Source organism: Kogia breviceps, chromosome 11 (assembly GCF_026419965.1).
Source record: "Kogia breviceps isolate mKogBre1 chromosome 11, mKogBre1 haplotype 1, whole genome shotgun sequence".
Taxonomy (NCBI): domain Eukaryota; kingdom Metazoa; phylum Chordata; class Mammalia; order Artiodactyla; family Physeteridae; genus Kogia; species Kogia breviceps.
In genome coordinates, this window is record NC_081320.1 from 9,247,357 (window position 1) to 9,267,920 (window position 20,564).

Genomic DNA, 20,564 nt, shown 5'->3' on the forward strand with positions numbered 1-20,564 from the left:
AGTTGATTTACAATGCTGTGTTTGTTTCTGGTGTACAGCAAAGTGATTCAGTTATATACACACACATACATATATGTATATATGTTCTTTTTCATATTCTTTTCCATTATAGTTTATTTAAAGATATTGAGTACAGTTCCCTGTCCTATACAGTAGGACCTTACTCTTTACCTATTTTACATATAGTAGTTTGTGTCTGCTAATCCCAAACTCCTAATTTATTCCCCTCCCCGCTTTCCCCTTTGGTAACCATGAGTTTGTTTTCTACGTCTGTAAGTCTGTTTCTTAAACAGTTATTTACATAGATTTGAAAAGAAGGCAACTATACTCCAATAAAATTAATTAAAGAAAAGAAGTATGCCAGCCACCCAGCAAAGCAACAATGGGGGGAAGCGAGAACAGGGGCTGCAGGAGCCAGCCTCCTCCCTCGCCCTAGTTTTCCCTGATGAAGATGCAAGAGGCCCGAACTCCCGACTCTGCGCTGTCTTGCCTGCGAGACGCGCTCGCGTTCTGGGCTCTTCTCTTCCCCCGCAGCCAAATCCGTTCCGGTTTTTGCGGATCACCGCCCCTCCCTTCCCAGGCTGTAATCCACTTCCGCGTTTTGTTCGGTGCCCGTGGCGCCGGGGCGTGGAGGCGGTAATGCGCAAGCGCACAGGAATCCGGCCCGGGCTGAGCGCGCGGCCGGAAGGTTGCGGGTGAGGGAAGGGTCGGCCGCGGCTGGGGTGGCGGGCCTGGGGGTTGGGGGGTGGGGTTCGCGGCCCGGGTCGGAGTGGGCGGGGGTCTTGGTGAGGACCTCCGGGCTCCCAGGGTGCGCGGGGACCGGGCGGCCTGGGTCGGACGGCAGTGTGGGGCCGGGGGCAGACTCGGGCCGCCGTGACGCGGGCGCTGCGCGGGGCCGGGGCGGGTGGGAGGCGGCTCCTCCTCGTCGCGAACTCTCGGTGACCTTGGCTAAGTCACTCCATCCCCCTGAGTCGGCGCCTCCGTCTGTAAAGTGCGAATCACAAGCCCTGGCTACCAGCTGGGGCGGTTTTGGGGCTCGGTGGCTGGACCCCTGAAGGGTACCTGGAGTAGAGGGCGGTTCCCCAGGGACCACCCCGGCCTCGGTGAGGGAGAGGGGTCTTCCTCGCCTAGCATTGTTACAGATTTGGGGGAGGAGCTCTCACCTGTATATTTTTTAAACTCCAGAGTATTATGAAGTCGTTACAAAACTTTATAGTTTAACACAAACAAGAGACGTCAAGGGCCTCCTTGAGGCCCACGTTAAGCAGCTGTTCCTGGGATGCTCACGCTCCTGCTGGAGACGGCTCTGAGAGGCTTTGGAGAATGGTGTGCAGCCGTAGAGACCCTTAGCTTTAGAACTATTAGTGTTTGTAATTCCTCTTGTTTGCCACAACCCGTCCCGCCCACGTGGGAAATTGGGGCCCTGGCCAAGCAAGTTTAGTATCTGCCTTGGTGAACACTGGAGTCCCTCGGCTTTGCAGTGGACCAAGTTGTAGAGATTGAGGATGGAGGCGGTGCCATATCCTTTTTTGGTGGTGGAGTGGGATCTCAGACCCTTGTCCACGTAGGGATCCTCCTGGCATAGCACTGTTACAGATTTTGGGGAGGAGCTCTCACCTGTATATTTTTAAAACTCTGAGACCCTCCCTACGTGGGCAAGGGTCTGTAGTGTGATGGATACTCGATGACGAATGCTAGAAGGTCACAAAAGTAAGAAGCCCGTTAGATGTTCTAGGTTGGAAGAAATTCTGAGCATTTGAATTGACTTAAACTGCAACTTTTCACTGCAGGTGACTAGCATGCAGGTACCCGTTCTCTGACTTGCTGCCCCTCTTGTGACATGGCCCACCGCGGTGCGGAGAGGGACTTCCAGACGTCAGCGCGGCGCATGGGCACCTCGCTGCTCTTCCAGCTTTCGGTGCATGAGCGGGAGCTGGACCTGGTGTTTCTGGATCATAGCTATGCCAAGCCGTGGAGTGCCCACCCAGACGCCAGTAGCGCCCGCCCCACCCGCATGCTCTTTGTTACTCCCCGGAGGCAGCACGAAAGTACCATGTGAGTTTGGGCTTCTCTCCTCAGGGCGGCCATTGCCCTAACTGGGCAGTGATCAGATGGTTGGAGATTAGAGCGGATTTTACTGTGGGAGATTGTAAAGGGGGGGGGGGGCTTGGATGTTTAATTCAGGCATCACTGTTAAACATCGTGAGGTTATCAGGCCTATATGTGGACATCTGCATTCAAGATATCTAATGAGTTAGGAAAGCAAACAACCTGTTGCACTTAGATAACAGGACTTGTCTGGGAAGAGGAATTGAAGAGGATTATTTCAACTGTGAAGAAAAAGACTGAAGAGTTGACTTTTAAAAATTGCCACCTACGATTAGACTCTTTCCTTTAGTCCAGCGGTCTGCCTCCAACGCTGGCAGCAATAACCTTTTTGTGGTAATTCGATTTGCTTTTCCTGGCTTCACCTGGAAAGTTGAGGAGCATATGCCCAAGACCTTGCTTTCTCTCTTAGCTTGTTACAGAACTGTCACCATGGGTTGATCTCAACCCTTCCTAGGTCTGGTTACATATTCAGCCCGCCTGCATTATAGGGTAAGGACTTTTTAGTAAACTTACCATGTAATATGTGATACAATTACACTTGGCCTAAATAAACTCATTTAGCAGTTCTCTTGAGCTTTAAGGCGTTCTGATTACTGGTGTTTCAAGATTTGTTGATATATTCTATTTTGATGCTTAAATCATGCCCTTAATAATTTTATAAACTTTTATTGGGAAGAGGTGTTTTTGTTTGTTTGTTTTAATGTGACCTGATGTTTAATCTTTCCTCTGGCACAGGTTTTAGGTTTGTTGGAGAATAGAAATCTCGTGTTTTGCTTTTTTAGATCCCCCAGTGAGCCTTTATGAGCTAGAAGTACCATGATGGGTGTGTTCAACACGTGTAGAATAGTGGTTTTTATTTCTTTTCCCAGTGAGGGCGGCATTTTGTTGGCCTATTTTGAATGTACAGGGCATGGGATCTGTGACTTTAGGGAATAGTCCAGCATAATCCTGATGCTTCTGGCCTAGGGCATAACTGAAGAGCTCTTTTAAATAGAATTTAAGGTCTTTCTCTTAGTTATGTAATAGCTTCTTGATATTGAGACTCCTGTGTTCATATCTCATGATATTTTCTTAAAATGAGATTTTGTGGGTTTGGTCATTTTAGTGCTCAGAAAATTATTTCCTTTTATAGACTGGCTCCATATATTGGCCCTGAAAGTGGGGGTTTGGCATGTTTTGGGAACTCTTTAGGCCATTGGGTCCAGAATGTGGTTGCAATGGGGGGGGGTGTAAGTGGGAGCTGAGGGAGAAGTTGGCAGAGGCTACCTCATGTAGGAATTTGATTCTAAGAGTTGGTAAGAAGTCATTGAAGGATTTTAAGCGAGAGATTGGATTTTTATTTGAAAAGATCACTCTCAATTTTTGTTGAATAGATTATAGTGCAGGAGTGGAATAGAGAAGACCTGCTTAGGAGACCATTGCAGTGGTTGGGGCCAGAGATCATGAGCCTGATGGAGCAGGAATAGTACAGGTGGAGAAAAACCGTTGGCCTTGAGGTGTATTTTGTAGGTCGATCCAACATGCCCTGCTGTAGTGAATTCGAAAGAGTGGGCAGGGTTAAGGGGAAAGGCGAAATTAGGATGACTCTTAGATTTCTGGCTTGAGCAGCTGGGTGGTGCCATGAGTTGGGGAAGACTTGGGGAAGATATGGTTGGAATAGTGAAATCAGGAGTTCTATTTTAGGAACACAAGTTTAAGTATCTTGTCCAATGTCTGGTCCACAGAAGAGAATCAGCTCTTTCACCCACCACCAAATCTAGCTGCACATTATTTCACTTCATTTCATAATGATGTAACTATTCCAGCCATTGGGAATGGATACAATAACATCATTGAGGTCAAAAAGTTAAAGTCATGTTAGGTAGATAGCCAGTAGACCAGTTTGATTTACATCGTGTTTTGGGTGACAAAGTTGGTGCAGTGAAGGACCCTCATGGCACTAGGATTTCTTTAACATTTTAAAATATGAAAGATCTTCAGGTATCCACTTGTGTTTGTTTCTGTTGTAGGCTTTTTAACAGATTGAGTAAGCTAAGGCGTCTGCATTCCAGGTGATCTGTCTTAGGCAGTCATAGGCTTTTATAACATATCATTAACTACCAGTTGACTTGCTAAGGAAAGGGCAGGTTTGTATGAATTTATTTAAAACTCTAGACCAACACTGCCCAACAGAACTCTGTAGTGATAGAAGTGTTCTGTATCTGTTCTGTCCAGCAAGGGAGCCTTAGGCAGATATGTGTGTTGAGCACTTGAAATGTGGCTTGTGTGACTGAGGAACTTAATTTTTAATTCTGTTTATTTATTTATTTAGGCCAGGCTGCACAGCTTGCAGGGTCTTAGTTCCCCAACCAGAGACTGAACCCAGGCCCTTGGCAGTGAAAGCACAGAGTCCTAACCACTGGACCACCAGGGAATTCCCTCTAATTTTTATTAATTTAAATAGTTCCATGTGGCTTATAGCTACTGTACTGGAAAGCACGTTTAGGCAATCACCCAAATGCTTAGGGAATATATTTGTCCTTTTTAAAAAAGTAGCTCTTTGTCATTTTTGCATAGGTTCATTTTAAAACGACTTTGTGTTCCCCCAGCACATACCAGCATGTCAGAGGGAAGAGATCTAGACAAGTGTGGGAAAGATGACTTTGGATCATAATTTTCCTGTGGATACAATATGCTTATGCATACTCTAAAGCTGATTAGGGACTTCCCTGGGGGTCCAGTTGTTAAGACTCCCCGCTTCCAATGCAGGAGGCACGGGTTCGATCCCCGGTCGGGGACCTAAGATGTCGCACGGTACAGCCAAAACAAATAAATAAATAAAAGCTGATTATTTTAAAGAGACGTTTTTGGCAACCAGATGATCGTTAAACACCTGTGTTGTGTGAAGTACGTGTGGCTGGTCCTATTTCCTCTCTTCTTTACAGCGAGTCAGACGTCCCAATAGATGTGGAGACAGTCACGTCAACCCCTGTGCCACTTTATGACAATCAGAAGGCACGCAGCGTGATGAACGAGTGCGAGCGGCACGTCATCTTCGCCAGGACGGATGCGGATGCGCCTCCGCCTCCAGAGGACTGGGAGGAGCATGTCAACAGGTAGGCTGCTTCTAAGAGGACTGGGCACTCCAGGGTTAATAGTCGCCGCACTGTAAACGTGTTGTGTCATTTTCACTGAAACATATTTATTAGGAGCTTATTTCATTTGTAGCCACATGAGTCAGAATGTTCTCCGGTCTCTGCATGATAACTCTCAGCTCACTGTGCAGTGAGCTTCTTGGGAGGAGAGCTTGTGTCTCAGCCATCTTTCCATCCCTGACACCTAGGACATTGCCTGGCACATAGTAGGCATATAGTAAATGTTGAGTGAATAAATAAATGAGTTAAACTTGATAGGTATGACTCGCTCTCTAGCGTATATAGTACATGTCATGTTATGTACTAACATACGTGTATGTCTGAGTTACCCAGACTGCTAGGAAAAAGCCCTGTTAAATAAATATCCATTTGTATGACACTGTATTTACATTGTCTGTAATTAGGGTAGTGAATATGTTCTGGAGTCGTACGTAAAGCTAACAGATGTTTGATTTGAGTGGCTTTTAAAAATAGATTTGTAGTCTGTGGTTTTGGAGGAACGCTTCACCCCATTTTCATGAGTTTGCTGCCTAGTTTTATTCTCTTACAGCCTACTCACCGTGGGGACTCAACACTCCTCTTTAGGTCATTTGTTGTTGTTCATTTGGCAGACATTTATTTATCTTTCATTTATTACATAAAACTTTATGAAGATAAAATTTATGTACCATACAATTCACCTATTTAATGTGTACAATCAGTGGTTTTTAGTATATTCATCACCACAGTCAATTTGATGAACGTTTTCCTTAACCCCAAGAGAAACACCATACCCATTAGCAGTCACTTCCCATTTCCTCCCAACCCCTCCGGTGCCTAGCAACCACCAGTCTACTTTCTGTCTTTCTAAATTTGCCTTTTCTGAACATTTTATATAGATGGAATCATATAGAATGTGGTCTTTTGTGACTGGATTCTTTCACTTAACATAATGTTTTCAAGATTCCTCCATGTTGATGCATGTGTCAATATTTCATTCCCTTTTAATGCTGAATGATATTCTATGGTATGGATGTACCACATTTTGCTTATCCATTCAACTGTTGATGGATATTTGGGTTGCTAACACTTTTTGGCTATTACGAATAATGTCACTATGAATATTCATGTACTTGTTTTTTAAAAAATAAATTTATTTATTTTTATTTATTTATCTTTGGCTGCATTGGGTCTTCGTTGCTGCCGCGGGCTTTCTCTAGTTGTGGTGAGCGGGGGCTACTCTTTGTTGCAGTGCGTGGGCTTCTCATTGTGGTGGCTTCTCTTGTTGCGGAGCATGGGCTCTAGGCAAATGGGTTTCAGTAGTTTTGGCATGCGGGCTCAGTAGTTGTGGTGCACCGGCTTAGTTGCTCTGCAGCATGTGGGATCTTCCTGGACCAGGGCTTGAACCCGTGTCCCTGCATTGACAGATGGATTCTTAACCACTGGGCCACCAGGGAAGTCCCCATTTACTTGTTTTGTGTGGACATACGTTTTCATTTCTCCTGCATATATACCTAGGAGTGGAATTACTGGGTCATATGATTACTCTGTCTAACTTGTGAGGAGTTTTCAGATTGTTCTCCAAAAGGGCTACATCATTTTTACATTCCCACCAGCAGTGTATGAGAGTTCCAGTTTCTCCACGTCTTTGGCAACACTTGTTTTTAATCTGTCTTTTTCTTATTATGACCATTCTAGTGGGTATGAAGTGACATCTCATTGTGGTTTTAATTTGCAATTCCCTCATGGCTCTCTCTATATGTATTTACCTACTAAGGGAATGTGAAGATCTTTATATCAGGGGTTGGTAAGTGGTAAACTTGCTGTAATGTTGGAGAGCTCTTACTTTATAATAATGGAAGAACAAGAAGTAATTTGGTAGGAGGAAGGGTAGGAAAGTTTGAGGCTAATTGGCATGGTTTATGAGTTTGGCTGGAAGCAGGGAATGAGACTGAGCTGGTGTGTTTATGTGATCAGGATAGTAGCTGTTGAAGGAGGAGCAGTTCTGCACCTTGGCTGAAGAGCTTTTGAAGAAGTTGTTGGGGGTCTTGAATTGGAATTAACATTGTGCCCTGAGAAGGGGAAATGCTCTCTAGAGCTTCAGATAAAGAGGAAAACTTCTGTGAATGAAGATCAGCTACTAGAATATTACCGGAGTCAATGAATTCAGCAAAGTAGTTTATCACCATTGTTACAGTTAATAATACTAAAAATACTGACAGTGGTAGTAACAAAAGAGAACTACCATTTGTAGAGTGCTTTCTAGGTGCCAGGCATTGTGCCAAGCGCTTCATATGCATTATCTCTTTTAAATCTCACAACTCTCCTAGGCATATCCCTTCCTCATCTCTATTTTACAAATGAAGAAACCGAGCTCGGGGAGTTGAAGAAAGCTTAGGAAGTAGTGGAGCAGCGATTTGTTTAAAGTGAGCAGTCTGACTCTGGAGCCCAGTGTTCTCAACTGCTGTACCTTCTCTTTAAGGGTAGTAAAAAGAGAGAGCAGTTAGTTATGGCTGAACAAGGTGGCCTCACACTTATGTGTCCTTTATGGCGTTGGTTGCCTTGTCCTCAGTTTGCAGTTTCAGAAACTGCATGGGAGAATTGCATGAATTTTTTGATCAGTTCGCCCATGGTCATGGTCAAAAGGTTTTAGGGGACTCTTCATGTTTACCAAAGTCATCAGAGACTTAATAATACATATGAATACCAGTTTCTTAATTTATAAGGAGAGATACAACTGCAAGGCAGATGAGACACTGGGGTGGCCTGGCCCAGAGCATTGATTCTCAGTAGGAGAATCTGGGAAGCTATTCTGTTCCCGCAGTGGATGGCGAGTGGACAGTCTGCACAGGAGGCGCCCTCCTTCAACAAGGTAGCTGGATGCACCCATCTTTTCCTCAAAGCAAGACGGGCCCACAGAGTTAGGCCAGGGCACACCTCCACCTGCCCAGTCCTGCAGAGAAACACTGACAGATTCTAATCTTTGGCTTGTCTTTCTCCATGTGGACCTCCATCCCTGTGTTATGACATTGCCACAGATTGATATGATTAATTAGCGCTCAGTTTATCTCAGATTATTTGTCTTTTAGTGTCTGATGAGATTTTGGAGGCGTCCTTCTCCCATTAGCAACAGGCTTACAAACCATCTCTTCAGGTAGGTTACTTTTGAACACAGCTAATTTCATTATTTGATGGTACGTACTGGCTTCAATTTCAGAGGTCACCACTTTATGACCTTGTTCCCAAGTTCTGGATCTGTAGCCTGTTTGGACGTTGCAGTTAGTTCTCTCTGCTTGATTATAATCATCTTGTTGCCATTCTTTCCCTTGATTTGATTGTTAAATTGCTGCTGCTTTTCTTCCTGTATAAAATCATGTAAAATTAGTTTCCCACATCAAGAACTCATGGACTATATAGGACAGCTCCCTAGAAATCTGTTTTTCCTCAGAGAGATTCCTGACCTCTCTTATCAGTGGATTCAGAAACTTAATTTTCTTTTTTAGTGCCCTATTTCACCCTCTTGAATTATTTTAGTAGCAACTGCCTTCAGATAACTTTCTATGTTTAGAAAATGAAGGCCCCCCACCCAGCCTGAACTGACTCTGAGTTTCTCTAGTAATCCCTGATATTTCATGAAACAGTTTAATATCCCTCTCTTCTTGATTAATTGTCTAGATCAGGGGTTGGCAAACTGTGGCCTATGTGCCATATCCAGCCCATTGCTTATTTTTGTATGGCCCATGAGCTAAGAATGGTTTTTACATTTTTAAGTGGATGAAAAAAATTTTAAAAAGACACAAGAAATTCAGATTTCAGTGTCCATAAATACAGTTTCATTGGAACACAGTCATGCCCACTCATTTAGGTATTGTCTGTAGCTGCTTTTGCACTACAGCTGCGGAGTTGCATAGTTGTGATGGAAACCATATGGCACACAAACTCTAAAATATTTACTATCCAGTCCGTTATAGAAGAAGTTTGCCGACCTCTGGTCTAGATTGCGTTCTTCTGTCTGCATGCCAAAATCGTGTGACCTGGAGAACCTTTGAAAATGTTATACATTTGCTGGTATAGTAATGTTGTCCCCAAGAAGTTGGACCAGCTTTTTCCCCCAGATGTTTGTCAAATGCCAAGTTTAATTAGATGCACAGCTTTTCAAGGACATTTAACAAAATACTCCTGACATATGATACTTCGGGGCATTGCTCTCAAATGGATTTTAGGACGTTGTCAACATTTCAGTAAAAGAATCTAGTGTCCTAAAGCAGGTTGTCTTATCTTAGAAATCAGAACTTCTGAATTCAATTGAAAAAAATTCTTCTTTTCTAAATTTGCTCTAATTATATCTCTCAATATTGTATGTATCTCTATGTTAATCTCAGATGGATGTTTGAAATTTTGAGTTCAAGATCTTTGAGTTGTTTATTTTCCCTCCCTCTCCCTTCCTCTCTCCCTCCCTCTCTCTGTCCCTGTCATTCCTCTCTTCCTTTCTCCTGGTGTTTAAGCAAATAATTTTATAATCTGAAAAAGTAAATGTGACCTTTTTCTTCTCTCTGATGTTCTTTCTCTCTCTCTCCTTGCCTTCTGGTTTAAAAAAAAAATCCTTTAGACATTTTAATATTGAATTAGTATCAGAGAAGGAATTACCTTTGAAAATATCAGGTTCTGGGACTGATGCGACTTTCTGGCTGCTTTGGATAAGAGGAGCCAGAAGTCAGAATGTCATTCGGGTTCAGTGGGAGCGTGGAGAACATTACTGTCTGATCTCATCTAAGCAATGGAGAGAAGGCATTTTTGCACTCATGAAAGTTGAATAGGTTTAGGTGGGGGGAGTGTGTTGACTCACCACAGTTCCCATCAGCTATTTGACTGTTCAGACTGGTATTTAAAATTCTGTCTCCTGTTTTTAAATTTTTCCTTAATTATATCTTTTGCATGCTCTTAATCTTGGGTTAGATCATTTTTTTCTGCCCGCTTAATTTTCCAGCCTCCCACAAAACTGGCAAAATATAGACAACATGTTTCAGTTCTTGGAATCACTTTGTTATATATCCAGCAACAATCCTCAGAACTTTTTCTGGGGCTTTTAGACTCTCAACATTGTGGTTTTTCAATTTAATGTCGGCTGTCATTGGTGTATGGTAGTAATTTCTAAATAGCTTGTAGTCCCCCTCCCGTTTTGTTCACATCATTTTCCTTGCTCCTGTCATTTCGGGTTTCAGAATAAACATAGAGTAAGAAAAACAAATAGAGAGAACATCCTGTTGTATAATAAAGAACAGGATAATTTTGGAAACACTGTCGGTACCTCATAAATAAAAATTATACCTCATTCTCTGTCCTTGGGATTAAGGTTTGCAACATGATCAATAGGCTTTGAGAAAGGTCAAGAGGTTGTTGAACATGAAGAAATTGTATTCATTGTTTAACCTGTTTGATTATCACTGAGCATTGTTGCTGGGGGTAAGGCTGCAGTATAATACTGCTTTCAAGACGTCGCAGGTTCTTTATACGTATTATTTTTACAGAACTGAAATTCTAAAATTTTAACACAGATCTTCCATTTCCACTTCAAAAGATTTATCCTTCAGCGATACTTGCACAACCATGTAAAGATATAGATAGAATAGATGTGTGTTTGAGTGTATTGGGGAGAGGAGGGATGGTCACTGTGACTGTTTATAATAGCAATAAAAGGGACATAACCTAAATGCCCACCAGTAGGGTAGAACCAGCCATTAAAAGCAAAGAAGTTTATTAAAATGGAAATATCCATGTATCTCCAGAGAGCTTTCTATAACCACTTGTGGACATCCTCTGTCTCCTCCCGCCACCACCAAATCCCCAAGCCCATCCAAGAATCACTATGCATATGAGAGATGCTACTCATGTTAGTGTGTTGTACATTTAAATAATGTGAAAGAAAATGAGATTATGAACCAGTGGGCTGGAAGATGCTGGTTCCCACAAACCTTCCTGGCCCAAAGTATCCTGAGGCCCAACTTCCCCCATCTCCCAAATCCAGAATCTCTCTGAATATCAAGCCACAACAAAAACTGACTAGATCCTAATGAAGTAGCAGAAATTAAGCCAAGAGAGCTATGGGAAAAATAAGAAAAAGGACAATTCCAAGAAACCTAAGACTGCTTCTAGTATGCCACAAGGGGTTGATGAGAGGAGGATGAGAGGCTTTGGAGGTTAAAGCGGATTTGGCTTTGGCAACAAAAGCTACCACAGGTAGAGGGTACTCCCGAAGAATTCTGTGATCGTGGACTTCAGCTGCTCTCGTGGAACTCGTCCTCCCATCAGTAGTTATAGCTACCTGAGCTTGTCATTGTTAGAAGGAACCGTAAAGATCATCTAGTCCGTCTCTTTTACAGTCAAGGAGACTGAGGGCACACAGCCAACCCCTGGCTCATAGCTAGTGTTCTCCTGGACTGTGTAACTGGTAAGTTGTCAGACTGGAGACAGAAGGAAAGGATAGTGGGATAACTGTGCAATGTGCATAACAAAGGGTAATGCCTTCCATCTGCGCGTTTACTGGGCCATGTTGTTAGTGTTAGAGAGATGACCTGTAGAAAAGAGGCTGTCTGGTTGGTGGGTTATGATGGGAAAGATGCTAGTCTGTTATAAAGTAAGAGAAATGGAGATTGCTGAAGTTGTTTGAAGCAGCTTTGTTGCGGTTCAGGCACCCTGTATAGTGAAGGGCTCACTTTGCAGTTGGCCCACATGGCGTATCCGTGTTCCTCTGCTGCTTAGGACCCAGGCGCTTCTGTGGTAGGGAGTGAGAGGGTCTGAATTTGTACTCCACTGTTGACAGGATTTAGAACGTAGTATGCATACAATTCATCCGTTTCTTCATTCAGCAGATGTTCAAGTCCCTACTGTGTGTCAGACACTGCTTTATGTGCTGGGGATATAGCACTTAAAATGGACAAAAATCTCTGCCATCTTGGCCTTTACATTCTAGCAGAGGAAGACAAACCAAACAAATAAATAAAATGGATACAATGTGAGGTGGTGGTATGGCTGGAATTGGGGATAGGGAATCCCAGGGTGGGAGTGAGGTGTCGGCAGTTTTAAGTACAGGTGAGTCAGGGAAAGCCTCAGCAGGTGACATTTGAACAAGGACCTGGAGACTGGAGAGGGAGCCATTGTTTCAGGTAAGGGGAATGGATGGTTAGGGCCCAGTCTGTGCTGTGGGAGCTTGCAGGATGTGCATGGGGGAAATAAGGGGAGGGGGCAATGTGGGGAAGTACAGTAAGCTGGAGACAGTCATGGAGGATGAGGTTGGAGAGGCAGGGGTGGTCCAGACAGCCCATTGCAAGCACTTGGGCTTTCAGCTGATTGAAATGGGGCCATTGAAGGGTTTGAGCTGAGTGACATGATCTGATTTAGGTTTTTGATTGATTTTCTTCCAAAATTGGTTTTCCAAAAGGTGGTACTAATTTATATTTTCATCCACAAAGTTTGGAGGGATCTATTTTCTTATACCCTCACAACAGAGTACTACTGAACTTCTTATGACTACATTTTTTTTAAATTAATTTATTTTATTTTTGGCTGCATTGGGTCTTTGCTGCTACACGTGGGCTTTCTCTAGTTGCGGTGAGTGGGGACTACTCTTCGTTGCAGTGCCTGGGCTTCTCATTGCGGTGGCTTCTCTTTGTTGCGGGGCATGGTCTCTACATCCGCGGGCTTCCGTAGTTGTGGTGCACGGGCCTAGTTGCTCCACAGCATATGGGATCTTCCCAGACCAGAGCTTGAACCCGTGTCCCCTGCATTGGCAGGCGGATTCTTAACTACTGCGCCACCAGGGAAGTCCCTACATTTATTTATTAATATTTATTTATTTGGCATCAGGTCTTAGTTGCAGCACCAGGTTCTTCGTTGTGGTGTGTGGGCTTCTCTCTAGTTGTGGCACACAGGCTCTAGAGCGTGTGGGCTCAGTAGTTGCAGCGTGCGGGTTCTGTAGTTGGTGGTGCGCAGGCTCTAGAGCACAGGCTTAGTTGCCCCATGGCATGTGGGATCTTATTTCCCCGACCAGGGATCGAACCCACATCCCCTGCATTGGAAAGCGGATTCTTAACCACTGGACCACCAAGGAAGCCCCAGGGGGGTTGACTGCCTTTTTTTTGTTGGGTTTTTTTTTTTTTTTTTTTTTTTTTTTTTTTTTTTTTTTTTTTTGCGATACGCGGGCCTGTCACTGCTGTGGCCTCTCCCGTTGCGGAGCACTGGCTCCGGACGCGCAGGCTCAGTGGCCATGGGTCACGGGCCTAGCTGCTCCGCGGCATGTGGGATCTTCCCGGACCGGGGCACGAGCCCGTGTTCCCTGCATTGGCAGGCGGACTCTCAACCACTGCACCACCAGGGAAGCCCGGTTGACTGCCTTTTCATGAACTGCCTTTTCATGTTCTTTGCCCATTGTTTTTGAGTGTTTTGTCTTTTTCTTAATAGTTTTCTAGAGGCTTTTTCTATTTTAATGAAACAGTAGTTATTTTTTCATTGTGTTTTGACTTCATTTATGATACTTTATTTTTTCCTTTACAGAGATTTGAAATTTTTATGTAGTTACATTTATCTTTCTTCTTTTTATGACTTCTAGGTTTTAGGTCGTACTTAGAAAGTTTTACTCATTCTAAGATATAGATTAGATAGGGAGATAGATTTTTTTTAATTACTGTTTTTTCCTAGTACTTTGGTCATTTTATTTTTATTTAACTTTTTATTCCAGTTGAAATTTATTTTGGTGTAAAGAGTGATGTGTAGGGATCCAGATTTTCTTTTTCCAGTTGGCTAGTGGTTGTCACAGCCCTATTTACTTTATCCCTACTGATTTGGAGTCCTACCTTGATCTCACTCCAGGTTCTCATTTGGGTCTGACATCCACCTAAAATTTTTTAAAGGAGATTGAATCACCAGTTTATTTTTTATTTATTTATTTATTTTTTTCGGTACGCAGGCCTCTCACTGTTGTGGCCTCTCCCGTTGCGGAGCACTGGCTCTGGACGCACAGGCTCAGCGGCCATGGCTCACGGGCCCAGCCGCTCTGCAGCATGTGGGATCTTCCCGGACTGAGGCACGAACCCATGTCCCCTGCATTGGCAGGTGGACTCTCAACCACTGTGCCACCAGGGAAGCCCCTCACCAGTTTATTTTTATGGCAGGGAGAGTTGGTAAACAATTGGGCGTCTTCTGTTACCTTTCTCTTAGTATCTTTAGGAAGATTACTGGCCAGAGTTGCAGTATCAGAGTAATTAAGATGGCCAGGAGTGGGGCGGAGGGGGGCTTTAGTCAGCTGCACACTGCTGTGTTGCGTGTCATTAGGTGGGGACAGGAGCAGTAGGACAGGTTTCTAATTGCAGGGAGTTTACAGCTGAGCTGGAGGAGGAGCCATAAAGCCTTCCATGAGCAAGGTAACAGTATGTCTGCCAGGGTCATACGCAGGGGTGATGCAGAGTACACTTATATGGGACAGGCCATTCAAAAGTAAATTTGTTAATTGTGTGATATACAGGGAAAAATGGAAAAGGGAGAAAGCTTAGTGAGGGGTGGATTGTTAAGGAGTGGGAGAATAGCCACTGCATTTGTTATATTTTCGCTCCTAAAGCTGATTTAAATAGACCTCTTATCTTAGTCTGAGGTTTTAGTACATTTAAAATGCTTTCTCATCCTGTCTGCCTTTTTGTGTGAAATATTAAACTTGTGAAATTCAAGTATGTCTGTGCAATGGTGCCATGCTTTTGTTTACTAATGGATTATATTAGCCACTAGGTAATTAATTACCTTTGCTAGCACCAAAAAGACTCTGTTTGTGACTGGTTTTGACTTGTAGTGTGTATGTTAATACAAGTATATGTTGAGGTGATTCATTGGCAGGATTGGGACCAGGATCTGGGTGTTGTGCTTTAGCTTCGTTCTAAGCTACTTTGAGTTATACTGTTTCATAGTGGGAACAAAAAAACATGACATAATCTTCTCTGTACAGTGTACATGCATGGCGAGCATCCCCAGGGTTTGACTTTAATTCCTCAGAGTTTCTCTTATAGGACTGGCTGGACAATGGCCCAGAACAAGCTATTCAACAAGATCCTCAAAGCCCTGCAGTCTGATCGGCTTGCCCGCTTGGCCAACGAAGGGGTAAGACTCTAGAAACCTGCCCACCGTGGGCTCCCCCTAGTTCGGGCCTCACGGGCTAGCTGACCTCACCCCGCTCCCCCCCCTCACATTGGTAACGAGGTGGCCCTCATACTTTGTCCCCCACTTACATCTCTCAGGCTTGTAACGAGCCAGTGCTGCGCCGTGTTGCTGTGGACAAGTGTGCGAGGAGAGTGCGGCAAGCTCTGGCGAGTGTGAGCTGGGACACCAAGCTGGTCCAGTGGCTGCACACCACCCTGGTGGAGACCTTGAGTCTGCCCATGCTGGCCGCCTACCTGGATGCTTTGCAGACACTGAAAGGGAAGGTGAGGCTGTAATTGGCGTCTGCCCTGTCCTGGGGTAGCCAGCCTCCGCTGTGGGTTTAGGAAGTGGGGTTGGGCGAGGTCATTGCCTGGTCAGCCTGGAGGGCATGACTGAAGCTAATGGGTTTGTTATCAAAATAGGAGACATGGTATCATTTCGTGTTTTCACCTGGCGTAAATGTCTCTAGCCCTCCTGAAAACCAGAGAACATGTTTAGCCTCTACAGCCCTGCAGCTTGTGGTTTGAGGTGAGGTGAGAAAGGAGAAGATGAGGGGTTTACCAGAGAGGGGTGTTGAGAGCGGGGCAGGAAGCAGACCCGTGGTGCTGAGAGTGCGGGGGTGCGCGCGGGGAGGTGTTCCGGAGCAGGGAGCGCCGTGATGTGATGCCTCGCTCTCTCCTCATCATGATGAGCCTTCGGTAGCAACACTTTCACTTCAATCATTCTTTATAAAGCGTATCGTTAACTTTCCCAGCTTTCTTACTTAGACGGTATTGCACAGAGTTAAACTGGTATTCTTCATGACTGCAGTTTATTTTGGTTGCAGTTATTGCACTGGACTGTGTTTGGTGTGATTGGAGTACAGGTTCTGGGGGCAGACTGCCTGGCTGATCTCATCTTGATTACTAATTAGCTGTGTAATCTTGGATTAGTGTCTTAATTTCCTCCTCTCTAAAAAAATGGTTGATACTAATACCTATCTAGGATTTTTGTGAAAATTCATTAATCGAGATAGAATGCTTGGCACAAAGTTTGGCACGTAGGAAACCCACAGTAACTATTAATGGTTTATAAGTGGTACCATCATTTTTAGAGTGTTTTGCTCCAATACAGAATGGCCTCAGGCAACTTGGATTAATTCAGTTCTTGACTTTTTTTTTTTTTTTTTAATGGTTTTCTTCTCCTTTGCAGGAAGCTGGCCTGTTTTGTTGCTATAATTTACCTGGCCAACAGCTTTCCCCAGCCATATTCCCCCAATTTCCAGGCTTATTGTTTCCTACCTGTTTGTTACTTGAAGGTGGCTGAGTTTGAAAGCAAAAGAAGACTGGTTTAGTGTGGAAATAAAACACAACTCAGGACCAGATGCGTTACTAAAATGCATGGTAGGAAATTTGACATTAATTTATACATTCAACTATTTTGTGCCTATAATGTGCCAGGCACTGGGATGAGCAAGACAGAAATGCTGTCTACTCTGATGGAGCTTATTTTCTAGTGGAGAAAGAGACAAAAGAAAAGATAGTCCCAGACTTCCCCCTGTGCTGCTCCTCTGCCCAGGAGGTGAATAGGGGGCAGGCATGGGCACAGGGTGGGTGTGGAGCCAAGACAGGCCCCTGGCCGAGAACAGTGGCTTGTGAGTATTTCAGGCATTTTAAATGTTCTCCACAGCATTCTACCTATGGGAAGAGTAGGCATTGGTGAATATCCCCTAGGAGATGAGTATTAGTAGTGCCCAGAGCCCACTTCTCTGCCTTACATTGCATGGCCAGTATGCCTTGGAGGTCATTTCCCTCGTAAAGAAGTTTGCCCTGCTCCCCCACTGAAGTAACTGTCTGGATGTTCCCAAGTGAATGAAGTGGTGTAAGTGGTGTTCAGGTTTATTGAGGATGATGGACCACTGGCGGGACTCCACAGGTGTGCACAGTGCATGCTGCCCAGCCCTGCTTCTAGGTCATGGTGTGGGTTAGCTGGAATGGCAAAGGACACACAGTCAGCAAGGTCCCAGACTGTGAGCCGCTGTCCGCTTGAGGCTCTGCTCTCAGTGGTTCCTCTCCCTTCAGGCTCTTGTTTTCCCACGACTCTCAGATTCACAGCAAATACTTAGGTTGTTTCCCACAATTTCTAATGTTCCTGCTGGATGAAAATGCAGGTAGATGGGATCGTGCTCTTGGCCCAGCTACTCTCACCATCAGACCTATTGTAAGGGGAGCAGAGAAGGTATAGACCGTAGCCTCGTCATTGTCTGCTGAGAGAGATGCAGAGCTGGAGAGACCAGGGATGCTTGGTCTGCCTGGCTCCAAGCAGAGAAGTTGGTTATTGATTAATTATTTCTAAGTATTCTTATTTACAGAAAGTGAGTTTCAAGGCTTTGTCATTTGAGAGGTGTACTCTTATTACTGCCAGATGAAAGCTCTTAAAGTCTAATTCTGTCAGATCCTCTACCTCAAGGTGTTGAGTAGCTCACAGTGACAAAGTAAGTTACAAGAAATGGCCAGTTTAGGGTAAAGATCCTTTGCAGTTGGGCCCTAGCCTTTGTTACTAGCCTTACATCCTCCTACTTCCTTGCTCGAATTCTCGACTTCAGGCCATCTGTGCCTAGAATAAGCCCTGTTCTTTCTTGCTTATATCTGGTGTCTCTGATTAGAAAGCTTTTCCCCGTCTTCTGTTAGAATTCTTCAGAGTGCATCTCACTTCACATGCTGCATCTTCAGATGAAAGTTGCCTGCTCGCTTCCCTCTTCTCTGTTAGATGCTTTGAATCATAGTGTGAGGCTTATTTTTCTTTATGGCACTTATCAGCCCCTCCTCTTTTGTTGTTTGTGTGCTTGTCTTCATTAACCCTTGTAGATTAAATTCCTTTGCAGTAAGCACTAAGCTGGTGTCTTGTAACAACAGTGTTGTGTAAACATTTGTTTCTTGAATTAAACTGAGAAAGTCGCATAGTTATATTCCCCTCATTTCTTTTATTTTTAAAAATTTATTTATTTTTGGCTGCGTTGGGTCTTCGTTGCTGTGCACGGGCTTTCTCTAGTTGCAGCGAGCGGGAACTACTACTCTTCCTTGTGGTGCGCGGGCTTCTCATTGCAGTGGCTTCTCTTGTTGCAGAGCATAGGCTCTAGGCGCGCGGGCTTCAGTAGTTGTGGTGCACTGGCCTAGTTGCTCTGCGGTATATGGGATCTTCCTGGACCACGGCTCGAACCCGAGTCCCCTGCATTGGCAGGCGGATTCTTAAGCACTGCACCACCAGGGAAGTCCCACCCCTCATTTCTTGTACAGAAACCTTTTTAGTCTTGCTCTTTCAAAATTAGGATCACTGTCCTTGCTTATCATTGCCTGGAATAGCTTATCTTCTTGTCCTATCTTTGCATTTTTTATTTTAATTAGAGTATAATTGACATATAGCATTATATTAGTTTCAAGTATACAGTATAATGATTTGATATTTGTATGTATTGCTAGATGATCACCACAATAAGTCTAGTTAACATATGTCACCACACATAGTTACAAACATTTTTTTTTCTTGCGATGAGAATTTTTAAGATCTACTCTCTTAGCAACTTTCAGATCTGGAATACAGTGTTATTAACTGTAGTCACCGTGCTGTACGTTACATTCCATGGCTTTATTTATTTTGTGCTTTTTGATCCCTTTTACCCATTTCACTATCCTCCACCCGCTCCCTTTGGCAACCACCAGTCTGTTCTTTGTACCTATGAGTTTGGTTTTTTGTTTTGTTTGTTTTGTTTTTCTTTAGATTCCACATGCAAGTGAGATCATACAGTATTTATGTTTCCCTGTCTGACTTAACTTCACTTAGCACAGTGCCCTCAGGGTCCATCCATGCTTTCACAAATGGCAAGATTTCCTTCTTTTTTTATGGCTGAATAATGTGTGTGTGTGTGTGTGTGTGTGTGTGTGTGTGTGTGTGTGTAGAAAACGTGGCATATATATATATATATGTATATATATATATATGCGCCACATTTTCTTTATCCATTCATCCATCAGTGGACACTTAGGTTGTTTCCAATATCTTGCCTATTGTACATAATGCTGCAGTGAACATGGGGGTGCATATATCTTTTTGAGTTATTGTTGTTTTCTTCAGATAAATATACGGAAGTGGAATTGTTGGATCATATGATAGTTCTAGTTTTATTTATTTATTATTTTTTTTAAATTTATTTATTTTTTGTGTGGTACGCGGGCCTCTCAGTGCTGTGGCCTCTCCCGTCGTGGAGCACAGGCTCCGGATGCACAGGCTCAGAGGCCATGGCTCACGGGCCTAGCTGCTCCGCGGCACATGGGATCCTCCCGGACCGGGGCACGAACCCGTGTCCCCCGCCTCGGCAGGCGGACTCTCAACCACTGCGCCACCAGGGAAGCCCTATTTTTAATTTTTTGAGGAACATCCTTAATGTTTTTCGTAGTAGCTGCACCAATTTACATTCTCACCAATGTGCACAGGGGTTCCCTTTTCTCCACATCCTTGCCAAAATTTGTTAATGCTTGTCTTTTTGATAATAGCCATTCTGATAGGTGTGAGATGATATCTCATTTTGGTTTTGATTCGTATTTCCCGTATGATTAATAATGTTGCGCATCTTTTCGTGTACCTGTTGGTCATCTGTATATCTTCTTTGGAAAAATGTCTATTCAGATCTGCCCATTTTTTAATCAGATTGTTTATTTTGTTGATGTTGAGTTGCATGAGTTCTTCATATGTTTTGAATATTAACCCCTTATCAGATACATGATTTGCAAATATTTCCTCCCATTCAATAGGTTGCTTTTTCATTTTGTTGATTTTTCCTTTGCTATGCAGAGCTTTTTAGTTTGTAGTCCCACTTGTTTATTTTTGCTTTTGCTGCCTTTACTTTTGGTGTCAGATCCAAAAAATCATTGCCAAGACTAATGCCAAAGAGCTTACTGCCTATGTTTTTTTCTAGGAGTTTTATGGTTTCAGATCTTCATTCAAGTCTTTAATCCTTTCTGAGTTAATTTTTGTGTATGATGTAATATAGTGGTCCAGTTTCATTCTTTTGCATGTAGCTGTCTAGTTTTCCCAACACCATTTATTGAAGAGACTGTCCTTTCCCCACTGTAAGTAAGGTCTTGGCTCCTTTGTTGTAAATTAATTGACCATTTATGCATGGGTTTA

The 20,564-nt window shown here is 43.7% G+C and overlaps 1 protein-coding gene across 21 annotated transcripts in view; it reads left to right on the forward strand.

Moving 5' to 3' along the window:
- The first annotated feature begins 603 nt into the window (after nt 1–603).
- KANSL3 (KAT8 regulatory NSL complex subunit 3) overlaps nt 604–20,564 on the forward strand; it is a 67,057-nt gene continuing 47,096 nt past the window's right edge. For 11 of the 21 annotated variants that reach the window (XR_010835360.1, XR_010835359.1, XM_067007164.1 and 8 more), the window contains exons 1-5: nt 650–695; nt 1,791–2,055; nt 5,034–5,204; nt 15,272–15,362; nt 15,500–15,685. Coding sequence is in view for 15 of the 21 variants with exons in the window: in XM_067007164.1 (XP_066863265.1) it covers nt 1,841–2,055; nt 5,034–5,204; nt 15,272–15,362; nt 15,500–15,685 (663 nt within the window). In the remaining 6 variants the exon portion in view is untranslated. Of the gene's footprint in view, nt 696–906; nt 1,104–1,129; nt 1,327–1,790; nt 2,056–5,033; nt 5,205–8,311; nt 8,377–15,271; nt 15,363–15,499; nt 15,686–20,564 lie in introns of those variants that run through there. The other 10 variants (XR_010835358.1, XR_010835362.1, XM_067007175.1 and 7 more) reach the window with 9 other exon arrangements.